Raw genomic sequence first — 17,986 nt, forward strand, 5'->3', positions numbered from 1 at the left:
GAGGCAAAAGCCTGGACATTCTGCAAAAGTCTGAACAGTTGAGAGGTATAGCAAGCACACTGAAGGACCATCTCTGGATACTTTGAGGAAAGCTCCAATTATCTGTGAAGCAGAGATGTAAACGTTTGAAGGGACCATTCCTTGCTCTAGAAAATGAAAAACCTAAACATGCAATATCAATAGCTAGTGAAAGTCTTAAACAACTTAATCAGTTTTCTTTTTTTTTGACTGACAAGAATGTGATATTTCCTCTTATTGCAGCTACCTGGGAAAAGCATGCAGGACTGGCATATGAATTGGTCTGGAATGGCTGTTTTGTTTTACTATTGAATTATTTCTTGCACTCCTCAGGTGAAAGCTTTGTGATTTTTAACATCTGAATGAGAAAGAAGACCTCCTGATCCTTGTATCTGAGATCCTTAAGACTTCTTAAGCCTGCTTGTCAATTAAATTATTGCCGGCAAAGGAATCACTAGGAAACTAGTTCTCTGTGTCACCTCAACAACACCACATTCTGGCTGCCCTCAGAGATCATGATATAAAATGCCAACCTTGGGGACTGTTGATATGTTTGCATAAAGTCCTCTGGTTACAAAGAAGACAAAATTTAAAATCATAATAAGGAACAGACTCTGAGTTCTTGCTCTAGTCAGGTGATTGTTAATGGCTTAAAGTGTAGCAAAACATTGAAGCCCTATATACCTCTCTTCTTCCTTCCTTTGTCAGGGCAAATTTGCTAATGTATGTGACAGGTCTGTGTTGCCATCAACACTCCAAAGGTGACAGCAGAGATATGGGCAGGAAAAAATATCCCACATTGAAGGAACACTTCTTGTCTGTGCTATAAGTAACAACTAATCAGGGGTCTTCTATGCAGATTTTGTGGTAGACTCGATGACTGAAATAGGGTGCGGAACCACCGTCTGGTAAATTAGCAAGCTGTACCATTTCCCTTAACCTCTCATTCAGCATGGAACTGTAGAAGCAAAGCTACTCACCCACCTAATGAAAACTTTCTTCAAAGGTGGGACAAAGGAAGGAATGTTATATCCTACATAGAAGAAGAACCAGAAGACAAGGGGGGAATGATGGCGGTCAGGTATCTTTCTTCAAAAACTCAAGATTCTCCAAATCTCCAGAGCCTGCCATAGAGCCCATGAAGTCCAAAAACAGTTCACTGAGGAGATCTAGACAATGTGTCAAAGCAATTCCTTATATCAGTGGAATATATGGTCGTAACTTGGAGACTAAATGTTTGGTCACATTGGCCAGCACCTGTATCTCCAAGAATAATGTGTGTGACAGGTAACATTCTTTACAAGAAACCACCAAAGAAGAACCACTTTAGGGGAACCTCTAAGCTTCCTACTGCAAGTAGGAAACTACGCCTATTGGGCTTTCAAGAACTTCCTGGAGGACCTGCCAGTGGAGAGATCTACAGCCTTTTAGCCAGTCCCTTACTAGGTGACCCCCTGACACATTTTCTTGAGGAGTAATTGATGCATTTGAGGAATAACACTTTAGAGTGACGTGATGGGCACCAACTGCTCAAACAAGCTTGGAAGACCATTCATCTTTAAAAACAGAAGTTCATCATTCCATAGATAATGAAACTGCTGATGGCTCTCTACTCCTCTTTGTTAACAAAATCATCTATAAAAGACCTCTTGATACCTATCTAGGTGAAAAGTCTCCTATAGTGAGTCACCAAGTTGCAGAAGGTGACCCACAACAATACCTTAAATAATGAACAATTTTTGCCTTTCATCTGTGATAGGTCTCCACCGACAAACTGTACCTGAATCTCTTATTTTTTTCTTTACTGAAGATGAAAACAATGCCAACTCTTTATAGATGCCAAGAGTGCTCCATGGAGGATTTCACCGAACACTTCAATGCTAAGAGATTTCCATGAGGTGTCTATGCCCTGCAATAATGAGCTGCAGAATTATAAAATCTGAGGCGCATGCGGTCTTTTGAGTTATAGACCATGCCTAAACAATACATGCATGAATCATGCATGTCATGGTTTCCATTTACTTCTCTCAACATCTTTGTAACAACCCTTCTGACACCGTGAAGCCTGACACCACAGTAAAATGTCAGAATTTAATAACAGAATGAAATTTCTAAAACGGAAAAAAAATAGAACACTGAGAAAAGGCCACATCTGTTTAAGTACTGAGTGAAACTGCTGAAAAAAGAAAACTTTATACAGTTTTTATGACTTCAATATTAAGCCAGGCTATCTAACAACGATGGGAAAGAAATGAGGGGTGGAACATCTGTCTCCCTTTTACTGGGAGTCATCCAGTGATATGCATGACAGTACTGACTGATGAAAAGAGAAGCAAATCTGCACAGGGAATGTTCTGAATCTTCACCACAGTGCCCTCTGCTAGCTGGAAGGCAGTTCTGTAATAGGTTGCTCTGCAGTCTGAGAACATAAACAGATTTTTCATAGTGCTTAACTGCATCTAATTATTTGTGGTCTGACAACTCGTGATAGCTGGCTATGTAATTTATAGAACTTGTTACACTTATTTAAATGTGGATGCAAATATTTTATTTGTAGTAAAACTGTATATAATATTTGTACAACTTTTTATAGCTATCTAACACATGAATGTTTCTTCACATCTATTCCTTCATCTAAACCAAATTGTTAAATTTATCATTTTTCAAGGATCTAGGACATTACTTCAATGTCAGCTCCACTGAAAACAACATTATCAAATCTAGAGTGGCAAAAATCTGCAAAATCAAGAAAACACCTTCTTAAAACACAGACTAATTGAAAATGTACGGAATACAGTAATGCATATAATTTCTTACATTATTTTTTGTTGGAGGCAAAGTCTACCACACCCATATATATATATATATATATATATATATATATATATATATATATATATATATATATATATATATATATATGTGTGCGTGTGTTTGTGTGTGAATATAGGCCAAAACACCATACAGCCCTATCATGAACCTTACAATTAAACTTAGCCCTAACTATAAACTTAATCCTAACCCTAGACTTAAGCATAACTCCAGTCTAAACGTGAACATTAAACCCAACCTGAACTATAAGAATATTATTACTAACTTGCACATATACTAAATATACCAATGACTTCAGGCTGAGTGGTACTTCATTCACTGTAACATTTGACCAAACTTTATTTAATCAAAATGACTTGAAATTACTGATTTTGCACAAACTGTCATTTTTTTTTTGGTATTACATACTTCGCTTGTCTCTAACCATCACCCTAAAGGTAGCTATGAAGGCTCTGGACATACCAATCTGAACTTCAGCATGCTACTTCATAAACTATAGCAACACAATTAAATCCAAGGTCTAGTCAGTGTTATAATAAATATGTCTGCTGGTTACTGGTATTCCTACAGCAGAAATATACATACTGAAATGAATGAAAATTATTTTATTTTTCTGAATGTCATGCAATTTAATTTAAGAGTGTATGAGTTGAACGATATATGTAAATGTGTGTGTAAATATATATATATATATATATATATATATATATATATATATATATATATATACATATATATGTATTCTGTGAACACTCAAACGATAGAATGCCCTTTTTACCTTGTTTGCAACCTGATAGCTTATTTGACTGAGAGAGAGCTGAACAGTTGTGACGTATTTGGTTGCATTTACTTGGTGTTGTTTTGGTTCCCTGTGTTTGGGAATTTGCCTTTCCCCCATTTTTGCTTGATCTAGCAGTTGGTATAGATAATTATGAAACAGTGTGTTGGGACTTTCCCCCTACAAAAATTGTGTTTTGTTTTCAAAACTTGTTAGATCCAATTAATTTGCTCTCATTCTTGGAAGTGTTTGATGTTTGATAAGACATATATCTTATATAAATTATATGTATATGAGTATGTCTATATATGTGTGTGTGTGTGTGTGTGTGTGTGTGTGTGTTTGTGTGTCTAATATGTGTGTATCTTGTGTGTGTGTGTGTGTGTGTGTGTACACACACACACACACACACACACACACACACACATATATATATATATATATAGATATATATAAATAGATAGATAGATATTCACATATGATTGCAAGTGCTTCTGTCAACTTCACATTTTGTCAATGGGTGGGAGATACAACTGACTCCTGAGTGATTGGCTATAGCATTTTCTTGACATTTTGCGTTTGGATTCTTGTTATACAACCATGGAATTACAATAAATAAATAAATAAGGAAAAGTAGGGTAGATTGCCTGTATCAGGGATGTGAAAGGCAAAGCTCCTCATAAAAAAAAAAAACACTGAGTTTTTGTTTTAGGTTTTTAAGTGTTTGCATAAATGTGTGCAGAGATTGTAAATTATTTTAATGGTATTGTCTGATTTGATGTGGAGTGCTTGTGTGCATGTATAGTGTGCTGTAATAGCTGTCTTACTGTGTTTTGCTTGTTGCAAAAGGTAATAGGGAATTTCAGAAGATAGTCAATTTTTTGGTTTGTTGAGTTTTGATGGGTTTTGGTAATTTGGAATATATAATCATAAAAATATATATGTATGCGGTTACTAACTTGTTTCATTGCATGCGGGGTGTTTTACACAAAGTGCTGGTGGTGAAATTCATTGTATTATGCTACTGTCAAGTGACAGATTGTTGGCTACATCATAATATATAGTAATTTCCTTTTGGTTGCAGTTCTGCGACCCAGGAGTAAGCATATATAAGTTAGGAGGTTGGGGGCACAGCCCCTACAGCAAAGGATTTGGAAACTGAAGTCCCCCATGTAAAACACTGTGCTGTAGTCATGTATGTAAACAGTTTTAGGTATGTTGGGTAGCTATAGTGTGTTTTTTAAATACTTTTTTAACAGGTGGGTTCATTTTTCTTTGTTCTGTGATCAAAAATGTAAACCATTTGGCAAACCTGTTTGATCATTTTTTGTTTAACTGTTTTAGATATTTTAGTTAGCTTAATTGCTGCTCACAGTGAGGTTCTGTTCTAAGATATGCTATGTACAAATGAAAGTGGTGAACGATGACTGGTGATATAATCATACATGTACACGCACACACATACATACATACACACACACACACACACACACACACACACACACACACCTTTAAAATTTAGGCTTTAAAATCTCAAGTCTTTGGGTAACAATGGCCCCCTTTATTTAAAAATGTAAATTATTGTTATTATTGCATTTTTTTTATGCAGGGGTATATTATGGTATCCAAACTATCTCTACTCAACCATTTGATACCTGTTCATGACTTCTAAATGGCATCTAATCAGGAAAGTGACTGCTATCACCAAACAGGAAGCTTAAGCACTTTTTCTTTTAATTATTTTAAAGGTAAAAGAGCAGTTTAATTAAAATGGCATAGTTAAGTGGGTAGTCACCCCAGGCATAAGCTATTATGAGGCACAATTGTCAGATGCCAGTTGTGTGTGAGCACAGTACCAGCATTGCTTTACGAAGCTGTAAGGATATTGTGTCTTCATAAATGAATACCAATACAGCATTTGGGTCACAGTGGAAGTGATTATTGATGGTGATTTAACTGTAGCAAGCTGCTTGTTACATTTGTTCAAAGTAGCTTGCTACCATTTATGTTTTTTTTTTTTTTGATCGTCATTTTGAGTTGAGAGGAGAATCAGTTTGTGGAACTGCACACGGCACCAGATGATGTAAGTACAGTTTTGAAAAATGGCCCCACCCAAATAACAGGAATCCTAACAAAATAGATTATAATAGCCACCTGTGAAAGCACGATTAAACTGACTCATTACCCCACATAACACAGTCCAGGTCCTTGTTGTGAACCTATTTAGTATGTAATGGGCTCCTGGCATGTATAGAGAGATACTGCCATGGAAGGACTGCAGCCTATATATGAATATATATATTTTTTTAAATAACAAATGCAATATTTACATATACAATGTGGTGGGAGAGGGGAGTCAGCAAATGTGGTCTGAGGTATAGCTGTATAAGAAGGGTGCTTACTGCTATTTTTGAAAAGCATAACTTCATACAACCTCAAGAAATGCTTTAAAATGTGTTGAACAGGAACTGTCAAAATAAGACAGATCTCTTATATTTCATATGTCAAATGTACCACCAGTCGGCTATGAACTCTACTCTTCTGTCTCCAGAAAGGAACACACAAATGGATGTAGGATGTATGATCGATGGCCAGTCCGCTGATTTAAGGTGTGCGAAATGCGCTTTTATTAATACATAGATCATTGGAGAAAGGACTCTCAATTCCACGTATGAGTTGATTGCATTAAGTAATGGGAATGCAAGCGTTCACAGCCCTCTGTATAGAGAGTGGTAATTTTACCCTTTCAAAAAGACAATTTTTAAATTCTTCCTTGAACTGTACTTAGTTGTTTGAGGGGAAATTCAATAAGTATATTGATCAGTCATCCAATATCCCTTTCAGTGGCTTCTTACTACCTACAGCTGTGAGCATACACTTTACACCAGACCAGAGCAACAGTCCAAAATGTGCAATAAATTCTTAAGCTATAACAGACATCTGCATCTGGTTTTCCAATATTCTGTGAACTGAACACTGATGACACACAGTATGCTCTGACATAAAAACAGCAACCTTGTTAAACATATGCAATTAACAGAACATCTTTTGTGTAAATAGTTTTATAATATATACATATATTCATTAATATATTGACTATCTGTTTAGTGCTGTCTGCTGTAAGTAAAGCTCTTGGTAATTTTTAAAGGAACAATGTTTCAAAAGGATGTGTTGAAAGCCTGAGGTATGTCTTGAGAGATTTCTTCTGAATGATTCACATATGAATCCCATCTTACTTTTAAATAAGGCATATCTGAAGAAATCTGAATATATCCATACTGCAGTCTGGGAAAAAGGGAAAGTCATTACCAGATACTGCAGTCTTGACTTGTTTGTTATTATATTGATAAATGTTTCCAGTATTTTACAGAGTGTAGGCTTCTTCAGTCATGAGTATATTACTTTTTTTCCTGTTTATCAAGGGGCTTGGGATACTGTACTGAGTCTTACTCTGAGCTAGGAGGCAGAATGAATCCCGTTCGTTGTTGGCAATCTGGCTCTGAGCAAGGCAGACTGAATTCTAAAATGTGTTCTTGATTCCATGGAGTAGTTCTTGTAGTCATGCCTGAAAAACATCAAAACAGACTTCTGTAACAGTCTTGCAGTTCCTACAAAATACATTTAGTTCACAAAATGATCAACATTCTTCAGGCAACACAAAACCAAAACAAAAATATTTACATTTTTTTTTTTGTCATTTAAGGAAAGGATAAAGAGGACATGACAAATACACTCAAACATATAAAATCACAGTCATGACTGAAAAGGTTCAGTAGAACAGTTCACCAATCAGATTAAAAAAATATTGAAGTTAGTCCATTGATGCAGCCACGTGATAGCTATCTGAAATGCTGGTCATACCAGGTACATCTAAAGAGCAATGATATGTTCTCTTACTTCCTGGAGAACAGCTGGGTCAGCATCTGGTGCAGGGGATGTTCAATATCAGAAGATGGAGTCATCCATGCACTGAGATTTAGATAAGGGCAGATGCAGAGAAATTACCCTTGTGTAAGAATTTACCATAACAGTAGATGACCTATTGATCACTGTTGCAGTATCTCATTATTTGTGGGTTATATACAAAGTTTAGGGTTTGATTTTCACCTTTGAAAATAAAACTGGCTAGGCTTAAAATGGCCCACAAGAGCAGCTAGCCTAGTGCTTACCTATGAAAGTTAATCTATAAAAGTTATCTTGCAGAGGGTAAACTGATGTTCACTCAGGGTATCAAAGCCAAAAATGTCTAACTGATGCTCCATAAATCTGGCGTGTGACCTCAGTGTGTGGGAGTAGGGGTACATAAGCAGAAGTTTGAGAGTAAATTCTTGAGACTATCTAGTCCCTGGATAAAGCCTGAGTGCATATAGAAAGAAAAAGAAAAAATGTTCAGGAAATAGGGTGGGAAGGTAACTGCCCATCTTGGTCCACAAAGCACAAGAAAGACTTGGTAAAGAGGGAGGGAAGCAACACTGCAACAGTAAACAGTAAGACATCTATTGTTATGGTATGTTATTAAACAACTGTACCATGTCCTTCTTTGGATCACTGTTGCAGTGCTCAAATACCTGTTGGTGATTCTCAAAGCTAAAAGTTATTGATGGTGGTAGGACTGGGTTTGGTAGTTCTGTCTACCAGTCCTAACTGGGCAACTCTATTGAAGGAGGTCCTAGATATGGAAATGCATCTACTCTGAAATGTTTGATGAAAATGTTTACAGAGGACCAAGTGACAGTCTCCAGGATGATTCTGGAGACGGATTGTGGGGTTGGCATAATGGTTAAGGTGCTCACCTCACAAGCAAGAGGTATAGGATTTGGTTCTCACCAAGAGAAATTAGCTTGGGTTAAATGGCCCACAATGGCAGTTAGCCTAGTACTTACCAATGAATCTATGGAACCAATACCGTTGAAGAAAACACCAGAGTAGGAAACTGTTCTGGTGGAGTGGACCTTCACTGTGGCTGGCACAGTCTTACTGTATAAGGTATAACAGAAGGAGATGGACTTGAAAATCCATTTGGAGATAGTCTGTTTGGAAACTGGACTCCAAACATACCCCCTTGGAAGGAAATAAAATGTTGGCCAGACAGAAACTGGCCTTCCCAGATTACCCTATTGGAATCTTAGCTGCCTATGTGCATTCAGTGAGTGAAGGATCCTCCAACCTCTGTTTTGTGGATTAGGCAAATGTATAGATTGGTTCACAGAGATGGCCCTTAAGGAAATACTATCCTTATGAAAGATAAGGAAAGATGAGATTACAATAAATGCTTGCAGTTCAGAAACTCTTCTGACATTCTTGTACATGCAGAAGCATAGCTGGCTCCAACAGAGCACTGTGCCTGTACCACAAACAGTAACAAAAAAAAATACTTCACTGTATTACACTGAGATCTATGCCATCACTACCACTCCCACCTAGTTCTCTACTGAAGAGAGAGAGAAAAAAAAAAAAAAAAAAATGCACATTTTACTGTAATAAGCTGATATGCTTTGGCTTATTGCAATGAGAACCAACCCCCAGCTCTTCCACTGAAGAGTAAAAAAACAGAAAAAAAAACACACACATACACACACTTTAGTGTCACGAGCCAATATCCAGTTTATTCCAGTGAGATCCATACCCCTCCCGCGACCTACCCTTGAAGAGTGAAAAAATGCTCTTCCTCCTACTGGCACACCAACCAGCAGTACAGCTTCATGACACCCCCCCACCTGACTAGCCATTAAGGTCTGTACCTGCCCCCAACCCCCCCTTCTGCACATTAAAAAAAACATTTCTTCCTTTCAACTGTAGTAAACTGCTTGCTACAAATGTAGAAAACAGTTGCTACAGTATATACCCTGCCTGCATGGAGAGCTATGGTGCTAATGTGATGCTAATAAAAAAGCCTTCATTTAAACTGTAGCAAACTGCTTGCTACAAATACAACAAACAGTTGCTACAATTTTTATCCTGCCTGCATGGTGTACTATGGTGCTCATGTTTTAGTAAAAGAGAAAAAAATCCTTTGTGTATTAAACTATAGCAAACTGGCAACTGCTTGCTAATGTTTAGGCCACACACAGCCATTGCCAGTCTCACCCTGCACTTGCTAAACTTCTGGGCAGATGTAAGAGTGAGCAGCAGAACTGTCTTCCAGGTACAGCATTTTAGTGAAGTGAAAGCTGCAGTTTCAAAAGGTGGCAAAGTAAGTTTTTAAAGAACAAAGTTAATATACCAAGAAAGAAGAATAGCTTTTCTGGGACAGTTTAGTTGAAGGACACCTTTTAAACCTGTTTGACCTCAATTCTGGAGAGCAGTGGTGGATTTAGAAAAAGGCAAGCAGTGACAGTAGACAAGTGGATTTTGATAGTGGAGTAGGCCATACCACTTTTGAATAATAAGTCACACACATAAGACAAAATAGTGGGTGTACTCCATCCATAGGGGTCCCTATTATTTTTGTGACACAATATAGAAAGTCTTTTACACTAGGATATGTAAGATTTTTTAGTAGTGGGTTTTCTTACTTCCTGGAGTACCAGAAGCATGTTCTCAGAAAATTGGTGCCTGAACAGAATTAAGATTCTATCATCGAAAGAGTGAGGTTGGAAGCTTGAATGTTGGGGTGAATCAGGGAACCCTTGTTCTGTGTTAGTAAGTTAATTTTTTTAGGAAAACTTCAAGTGAATGTCCTTGGAGAGATGGAGTAGAAGGGCATCCAATGCTGCCTGGATCAAAAGGGAGTAACTAGAAAGATTTTGGGTTTGTCCACATTTGAAAGTATGGTGTCCTTCCTTCAAGCTTGGAGGCAAAGGATCCTGGAGTAGAACAGTTTGAGTTGTCTGTTCTGGTTGGAGAGAAAAAGGTCCATTTGTGGACTATATCCAGGAAGACATTGCTGTGCAAAATCCATTCATGGGGTCTTCTCTGGATTTGCTGACGTTGCCTACAAGATAATGTCCTTTGAAGGTATGTACACTGACTGTAGGGACATGTTTCTTTGAAAGGTTATGTCCAATGCCATCAGAACTACCTACACAGTTGGTAGGACTTTGTGACTCCTCCCCTCATTTGTTGATATACCACATGACTGAGGTATTGTCTGCGAACACCTTTAGGGGCTCTGAGCTCCACAGGTGAGACAGCATCTACAGGGCTTGAATGAGAACTTTCATTTCCTTTACACTGATGTGTTCCTTGAGCTCCCAGGAAGACCACTGGCCTTGAACTGTAGTGAAACCTGTCCATGCCCCCTATGGCAGGTCAGATGAAGTTGTGAGCAGATCATGAGTGGGAGTGGCTGGAAGGAACAGAACTTCTGTTCTCAGATACATCTGGGAAATTAACCAATGTAGCTCCTGCTTTAGGAATGGCAATAGAGGAATCTAGAAATCAGTGTGAGGGAGACAGTGTTGAGATCAAAGGGACTTCATGTGCCACTGGATTCTTCTCATGTGTAGTCTGACAAAGGATACCATGTGTCCTAGGGCTCTTAGGATTTCTCTTGCTGAGGTCTTAAGCAGGGACTGAAAGTAGATGATAAGAGAGAGGACGTTCTCCTAAGTGAGGAAGGCTGTCATTACCAAGGTATTCAGTCTGCAACCAGGAAAGACAATCTCCTGATAAGGAGTCAGGAAAGACTTTTTGAGGTTGAGAGTGAGTCCCAGATTTTTAGTGAATTGGAGCTCCAACATCACAGTCTTCTTGGATGAGGCTTGAATAAAGAGGTTGTCTAGGCAGGGAAAAATTTGGATCCCCTGGATTTTGCAAAATGTGGTAGCTGGAACTAGGCACTTTGTGAAGACTCTGGGAGCTGTACACAAGCCAAAAGGCAAAGCAGAGAATGGAAAGTGTAATAAAGTGACAGAAAACACTGAACTTCCTGCAGGCTGAGTGAATAGGGATGTGCAGATATGCATCCATCAAATCCAAGACTATCAGAAAAAACTGAAGAAGAATTAGGTTAAGTAGGGCCTGGAAAGAAAGCATCTTGAAAGATGGTATGCCCAAAAAAGGTGGTGAAGTAGGACAAATCTAGGATGGGCATCCATATTCCTTTTGCCCTGGGGATGAGGAATAATCTTGAGTAAAAACTTTTCCCTGGGCCTGAGGAGGAACATGTTCTATTGTTCCCTAGGACAGCAGATCCCAAACAAAGTGGAATAAGGTGAGCTTGAGTTGAGGGTGGGGAAGGGATCCCCTTAGGAGATGGAAGCTCTTTCTAAGTCATTCTGTAGCCATTTTGAATGATGGACAAGACCCGTTTCGAAAGCTGGAAGGGACAACTGGACCTTTTAGGAAAGGGAATGTGTGGACCAAGGTGGGAGGTAGGAAGCAGAAAATAGTCTGTTAGAAGTTGGTTTCTCAGGGAAGGAGCATTTTCCTGGCTTGGTCCCCCACTGAGGTTTCTCTTGAAATATTCAACCCTTTGAGGGAGGTTTATTCTGTATGAGCAAAGAGTGTGGGTTTTGAAGGATAGTTCATTTGGTATCTAAGGACTGTGGTAAGAAAACTCTGCTTAAAGAAAAACGTTTCCATTTGCTATTATAAATCTTCCGAGTGGAAGATTTATGAGAGGCTATCAAAATATCTCGAACTGAGTGGGATATTAAAGGAAGCCTGGCTAAAGCTGGAACTGGAGTAACCACACTGTGAGGTGGAGAGAGGGAAGGGAGTGGTGCAACTGACCCGACTGATGGGTCAAGAGGTCTGGAACCGGGTCCAAATGCCAAGGTTGCTCCAACAGATAACGGTGAAGAAAAGGGAACCAAACCTGTCGAGGCCAGTAAGGGGCAATGAGGATCATGGAAGCTTTCAGAGCGATGGCTTTCTGAATTAGTTGAGATATCAGTGGGAAGGGTGGAAAAGCATATAGAAGTCCCCGGGGCCAATCGTGGACTAGAGTGTCTCTGCTGGGGTGGCCTGGTTGGGGAAAGAGGGTGAAGAAATTGTCGCACTTGCTGTTTTGAGGAGTAGCAAAAAGGTCGCAGCAAGGCCGGCCCCACTTTTGAAAAATTTCCTCCAACACTGAATTCTTCAGAGACCACTCGTGAGGCATGAGAATAGCCCTGCTCAACTTGTCTGCAATCACATTGGACTTCCTGGGAATATGCGTTGCTAACAGAAATTGCTGAGAAGAAATCGCCCACTGCCACAGTCTGAGTGCCTCTCGACATAAGGGGTAAGATCTGGTTCCGCCTTGTTTGTTGATGTACCACACTACAGACATGTTGTCTGTCTGAATTGCTACAGTTCCCTTGGGAAGAGAGTCTTGAAGGGCTTGCAACGCTAGAAGCACTGCTCTCATCTCTAGGACATTTATGTGCAAGTGGCCCTCGAAAGGCTGCCACATGCCCTGGACCATCCTGCCCTGGTAATGCCCCCCACTCGATCAGGGAGGCATCCGTTGTCAATGTAGCAACCGGAGGAGAGGAAACGAAAGGTCTTCCTAGGTAGAGCTGGGGGGATGTGATCCACCAAGATAGATGATTCCTGCATGATTGAGTTATCACAATAGAGTGGGACATTGGAAGTCGTTGGAATGACCATTGTGTGAATAACATCCATTGTAAGATTCTCGTGTGGAAGCAGGCTAAAGGGAGGAGAGTGATAGCCGCCGCCATTATTCGTAAGACCTTCAGGACCAGTCTGACTTTGACCTTGTTGCTCTGCAAGACAAGAGAGACTTGTCTGTGTATGTCTGCTACCCTTTGCTCTGTGAGTCTGGCTGACATGTTGACTGTGTCTAGATTTGCGCCTATGAAGGTAATAACACGACAAGGCGACAAGACAGACTTTTCGTAATTTATGGAGATGCCTAGTGTTTGACATGTGCGTAAGGTGTAGTCTCTGGCAAGAAGGAGAAGATGCTTGGTGGGGGCTGTTAGGAGCCAGTCGTCTAAATATGGAAACACTTGGAATCCTTGCCGTCTCAGATGAGAAGCGACCACCGCCATGCATTTGGTAAACACTCGGGATGCTGTAGTGAGACCAAAGGGCAGGGCCCTGAACTGGAAATGACTGGTTCCCAGCCTGAAGCGGAGAAATCTCCTGGAGCGTCGGTTCATTCTGATGTGATAGAACGCATCCTGGAGATCTATCGAGCACATCCAGTTGTCCCGCCCCAAAAAGGGCAGAATGGACTGCAGCGTGACCATCCGAAATTTTGTTTTCTTGACAAACTTGTTCAAGATGCTGAGATCCAAGATGGGTCTCCAGTCCCCTGTTTTCTTTGGCACCAAAAAGAATTTGGAGTAGATTCCGGATCCTTGTTGGTCTGCTGGAACTGGTTGAATGGCTCTTTTTGAAAGCAGCTTTGAAATTTCTAGCGCCGCGTGTTCCCTTTGATTGGGTGGAATGTCTGGAAGGGAACTTTTGGATTGTCTTGGGATATGAATGAACGGAATTTTGTAGCCCTCGGATATGATCGACTGTACCCACTTGTCTTTGGTAAGGGAAAGCCAGGCTTCTGGGTACAGCGATAATCTTCCCCCGACTGCCTCTGAAGGTGGACAGCCGGGCAGCCCCTCAGGGATGCTGAAAGGGTTTGTCAGAGAAAGTTTCTCTGCTACCCTGGTTCTGCGGGCCCCCCCCGCCTCTAGGACAGCGTCTATTATTATTGTTCCCCCCTCTGCCTCTAGAGGGGAACCGACTCTGTGCGTCAGGCGAGACTCCCTGTGGTTGTTTGCGGAACCACATCTTTCCCCCCTTCTGACCTTTGGGGTAAGGTCTAGAAGGAGTAGAAAAACAGACTCCCACGGCAGAGAGAGTCTTGCCTTCAACCTCGCACCTAGTCAGGGTTTCTCTCACTTGAGGACCAAAGAGGGATGATCCATCAAAGGGGGAGTTAGTGAAAGACGCCTTGAAAGGGTCCGCAAAGTTACATAGCCACATCCAGGCATGCCGACGTAAGGCTACACCTGTACCTGCCGCTCTACTCGCTCGTCCGCCGTGTATGAAAGGAGGCGCATGGAGGAGTTAACTATTGAGTTGAGGGTCGCCAGCTGAGAGTTCATTCTATCCTGAAAACCCGCAGCTGATGGATCCTTTAACATTTCACTCGCTTCCTTGAGCAAATCCCTCTGGAGACGAGTGAAATGATACAGGTAATTCAGCGAGTGCATAGAAAAGGTCGCTGATGAAAACATCCGCTTACCGTACCTGTCCATGGTCCTAGACTCCTTGTTAGGAGGATGGACAGGTACTGAAGGATCAGCTAGCTCCTTCTTGGTGGCCGCAGCCACCACCATAGCATCAACAGAGACGCCTTTAGCTAAGAATTCTTTATCCTTCGGGGCAGTGATGAATTTTGACGGTCTCCTGGGGGTGGGTTCCACTGAGTCAGGAGCCGTCCAAGCCTTCCTTGCCACCACTTCCATGAGGGGGTCAAAGGGAGGGGGACACCCAGGAGGTGGAAGGGCGAGAGCCAAACGCCTCAAGATACACTGATTCATCCTCTGATGGGTTAAGGGCTGGCCAATTCCCCCTCTGTTTTAAGATTTCGAGGATGTCCGCAAAGGAGACATCTTCAGAGGGGGGACGAGGGGAACCCTCAGAATCCTCTAAATCAGTGTCAGAGGTGACAGATTCAGGGGAGTCAATGTGCTTCCTCTTGCACTGCCTCTTCCTAGGGGGCTCTCCTACAGGGTCAGGAGAGGCCTCGGAAGAGGAGGAAATACCCACTGGGGATACTTGAGGGGCTGGCTCTCTACGATCCGGGATGAGGGGGTGAGAAGAAATCACCGCAGGCACCGTGGAGGGAGGGGCAGATGGAGCCGACTGTAGGGTAGAACCTGGTTCTAACATGCTCCTCATGACCTCGAAGGCACCCCTGTCAGGCAGGGCCAGAGGTCTCCGCTCCGTAAAGCTGAAAACCTCCCCCGGCACCGACAGTGATGGCTCCGAGGCCGATGTCGGAGCCGAACTCACCAGAGCCGAAGCACCGAGAGGGAGAGCAGGGTCGGACAAGGGTCCGATGCCACTTACCCCCTCGGAGCCGACAAGGGAAGTCCGGCGCCGAGATTCCTCCAAAGAAGAAATCAGAGCCGACGATGGTGCCGAAGACAAAGGAATCGGCACCGACGCACCCACAGTCTCGGGTCCGATCAGCCCCGGCTCCGAACTCAAAAGAGTCAGAGGAGGAACATTTTGGGTGACGGGAATAGCCATCGACTGTTGAGTCGGGCTATGAAGCATTTGGGCAAGTGCCTCGGACTTGAGAAGTCAACTCACCACCCTCTGTAGGTCATGATCTGAAAGTCTCAACGACTTAGAGGAATGAGATCTATGGCTCCATTCAGACAACAATGGCGATGCTGGAGCCGAATGAACGGAGCCGATAGATGGTGATCTAGACCTCTTTCTGGAAGTCGGTTCCAATAACCTAATCGGAGCCGATTCAACAGTCTCTACCTCGGCTCCGGCCGGAGCCGAGGAAACAGTATGAACATGTGTTCGAGAATCATCGGCTCCAGCTGGAGCCAATGTCCAAACAGGCTTCGAAGCTCCAGCCAACGACTCAGATACTGGAGCCGACGGTCTGGAAGGCTTGGAGGGTTTCCCCGAAGATTGAGTTGGGGGACCCTCAGGCTTCAATAAGCCCCTTAAAATGAGCTTATTTTTCCGCTCCTGCAGGACTCGAGGGCTGAAACCATGGCAAACAGCACACGAGTCCTGCAGGTGCAAAGGTCCCAGGCAGTAGACACAAAAAGTGTGACCGTCTGTCAGAGACATTTTCTGGCAGCACGAGTCACACTTCTTAAAGCCTGAGACCTTAGATTCTTTAGACGTGGTTCTAAAGATAGGAATCACTCACACAAGCACACCTAATTAAATAAGGAAAAAGTTTCCACACAAACACTCATTCCAAATACTAGGAGGGGTGGGAAAGGGGCCTAAGGCCTAAGGTGGATTTTGAGGAAAAAATCAAGGATTAAAGGGAAGGATTCGAAAGACAGGGACTGGAATCGAACTATCTAAGTAAGGGATACTAGAAAATAAAATTAAAGGGGTCTAAGTTGACTAAAAGTCTAAGAAATACACTAACCTGTAGAGCCGGTTGGAACAACGCACCTCGTCAGCTATAGCGGCAATCGAGATCTGGGTAGTTACCGCCTAGCATTGTGGGATATAGGGGAGCCTCGAGCCGGTGGAACTAGCTCTCGAGCTTTAGTAGTGGCCGAGTCGGAGCCGAGGTTCGGCTCCGAACCCATCCAGCAAGAATGAAGGCGAGATAGACAACTTAACATCTCTGCTTAAAGTCTTAAAAGACTTTGCCTTTAAGTTGTAATGTTTTACAGAGTTTAGCAAAAGATTGGCCAAATAGGAGGTCCTTATTGTGATGCCCATGCACTGGCCCAGTAATCAAAGAGCCTCAATCCTCACCACTAGCACCAGTGAGGGGCGTGCACATTGGAAGGATAACAAGTACACACACAGTAAAGTAAAATTTCCCTTAAGAGCAAACTGAGATCACAGTCAGTCTGGGGCTGGTTTTTCCCTTTCTCTCCAGATCCCCAATAAGACTCCCCAACTGGCACAGCTATTGGTACAGATCTCAGCCGAGTGGTCAAGCCAAAACCTCCAGCACCCTCTCTGACCAACCAGTACTTCGTGTCCCAGCCCAAGTAGCTGACACACACACACACACACACACACACACACACACACACACACACACACACACACACACTTAGAGATATGACTTATATACAAACATACATACACTCCTGGGGAAGGCTGGCACAGGTTCTCCAGCTATGCCCCCTTCTCTTCATACTATAAGATAGAAATCACTGCCACCAGTCACTATTTATCAGCTACTAATAAGGCCCTTACCAAATGGTGTCCAGTTTTACTGTGAATATTATTATCCAATTAGTAAGTGTGATGAACAGCAAGGCTATTGCAGTGGCTTTGTACAGTATCACCAAATAAATGCAAGTACTCTAGAGCTTAAATTATTTCTACACAAAGCAGCCACAGTTGAAAGGTTTAAAAATATTTAATAATAAATAATCAAAACAAAAGACAATACTTATTACTTCAACACAATGACATTACAGAGTTCAGAAATCACAGGAAATACTTTAAAACAATATTGCTGGAAAGTCTGACAAATACAGAAAACAGCTAGACTAATCTGGCTAAATTCCTATCTAACTCTAAGAGAAATCACTGTTCTAAATACTACTTACATACAGAGCAAGCGATTGTGAGTGGATGTTCTTACTAGATCCAAGACAAAATACAAAATGCTGTTCTTCCTTGCTGTCCTTAAATTGATAATACACAGTAATGTTGAGCCATTTCAGATTACATCATTCTCCACACTTCTCTGATTTAGTTTCCCAGGCTCACATAACTTAAAAT

The 17,986-nt window shown here is 41.7% G+C and overlaps 1 protein-coding gene across 1 annotated transcript in view; it reads right to left on the bottom strand.

Annotated features, from left to right (window-relative positions):
* Positions 1-4,051: 4,051 nt before the first annotated feature.
* The window catches only part of TTC39A (tetratricopeptide repeat domain 39A), a 2,407,335-nt gene continuing 2,393,400 nt past the window's right edge, over positions 4,052-17,986 (bottom strand). The window contains exon 18 of the mRNA XM_044086086.1: positions 4,052-7,193. Coding sequence (XP_043942021.1) covers positions 7,085-7,193 — 109 coding nt within the window. The 3' untranslated portion in view covers positions 4,052-7,084. The remainder of the gene's footprint in view (positions 7,194-17,986) is intronic.

The sequence above is a fragment of the Protopterus annectens genome, chromosome 10.part0 (genome assembly GCF_019279795.1).
Source record: "Protopterus annectens isolate FY-2018-M chromosome 10.part0, PAN1.0, whole genome shotgun sequence".
Taxonomy (NCBI): domain Eukaryota; kingdom Metazoa; phylum Chordata; order Ceratodontiformes; family Protopteridae; genus Protopterus; species Protopterus annectens.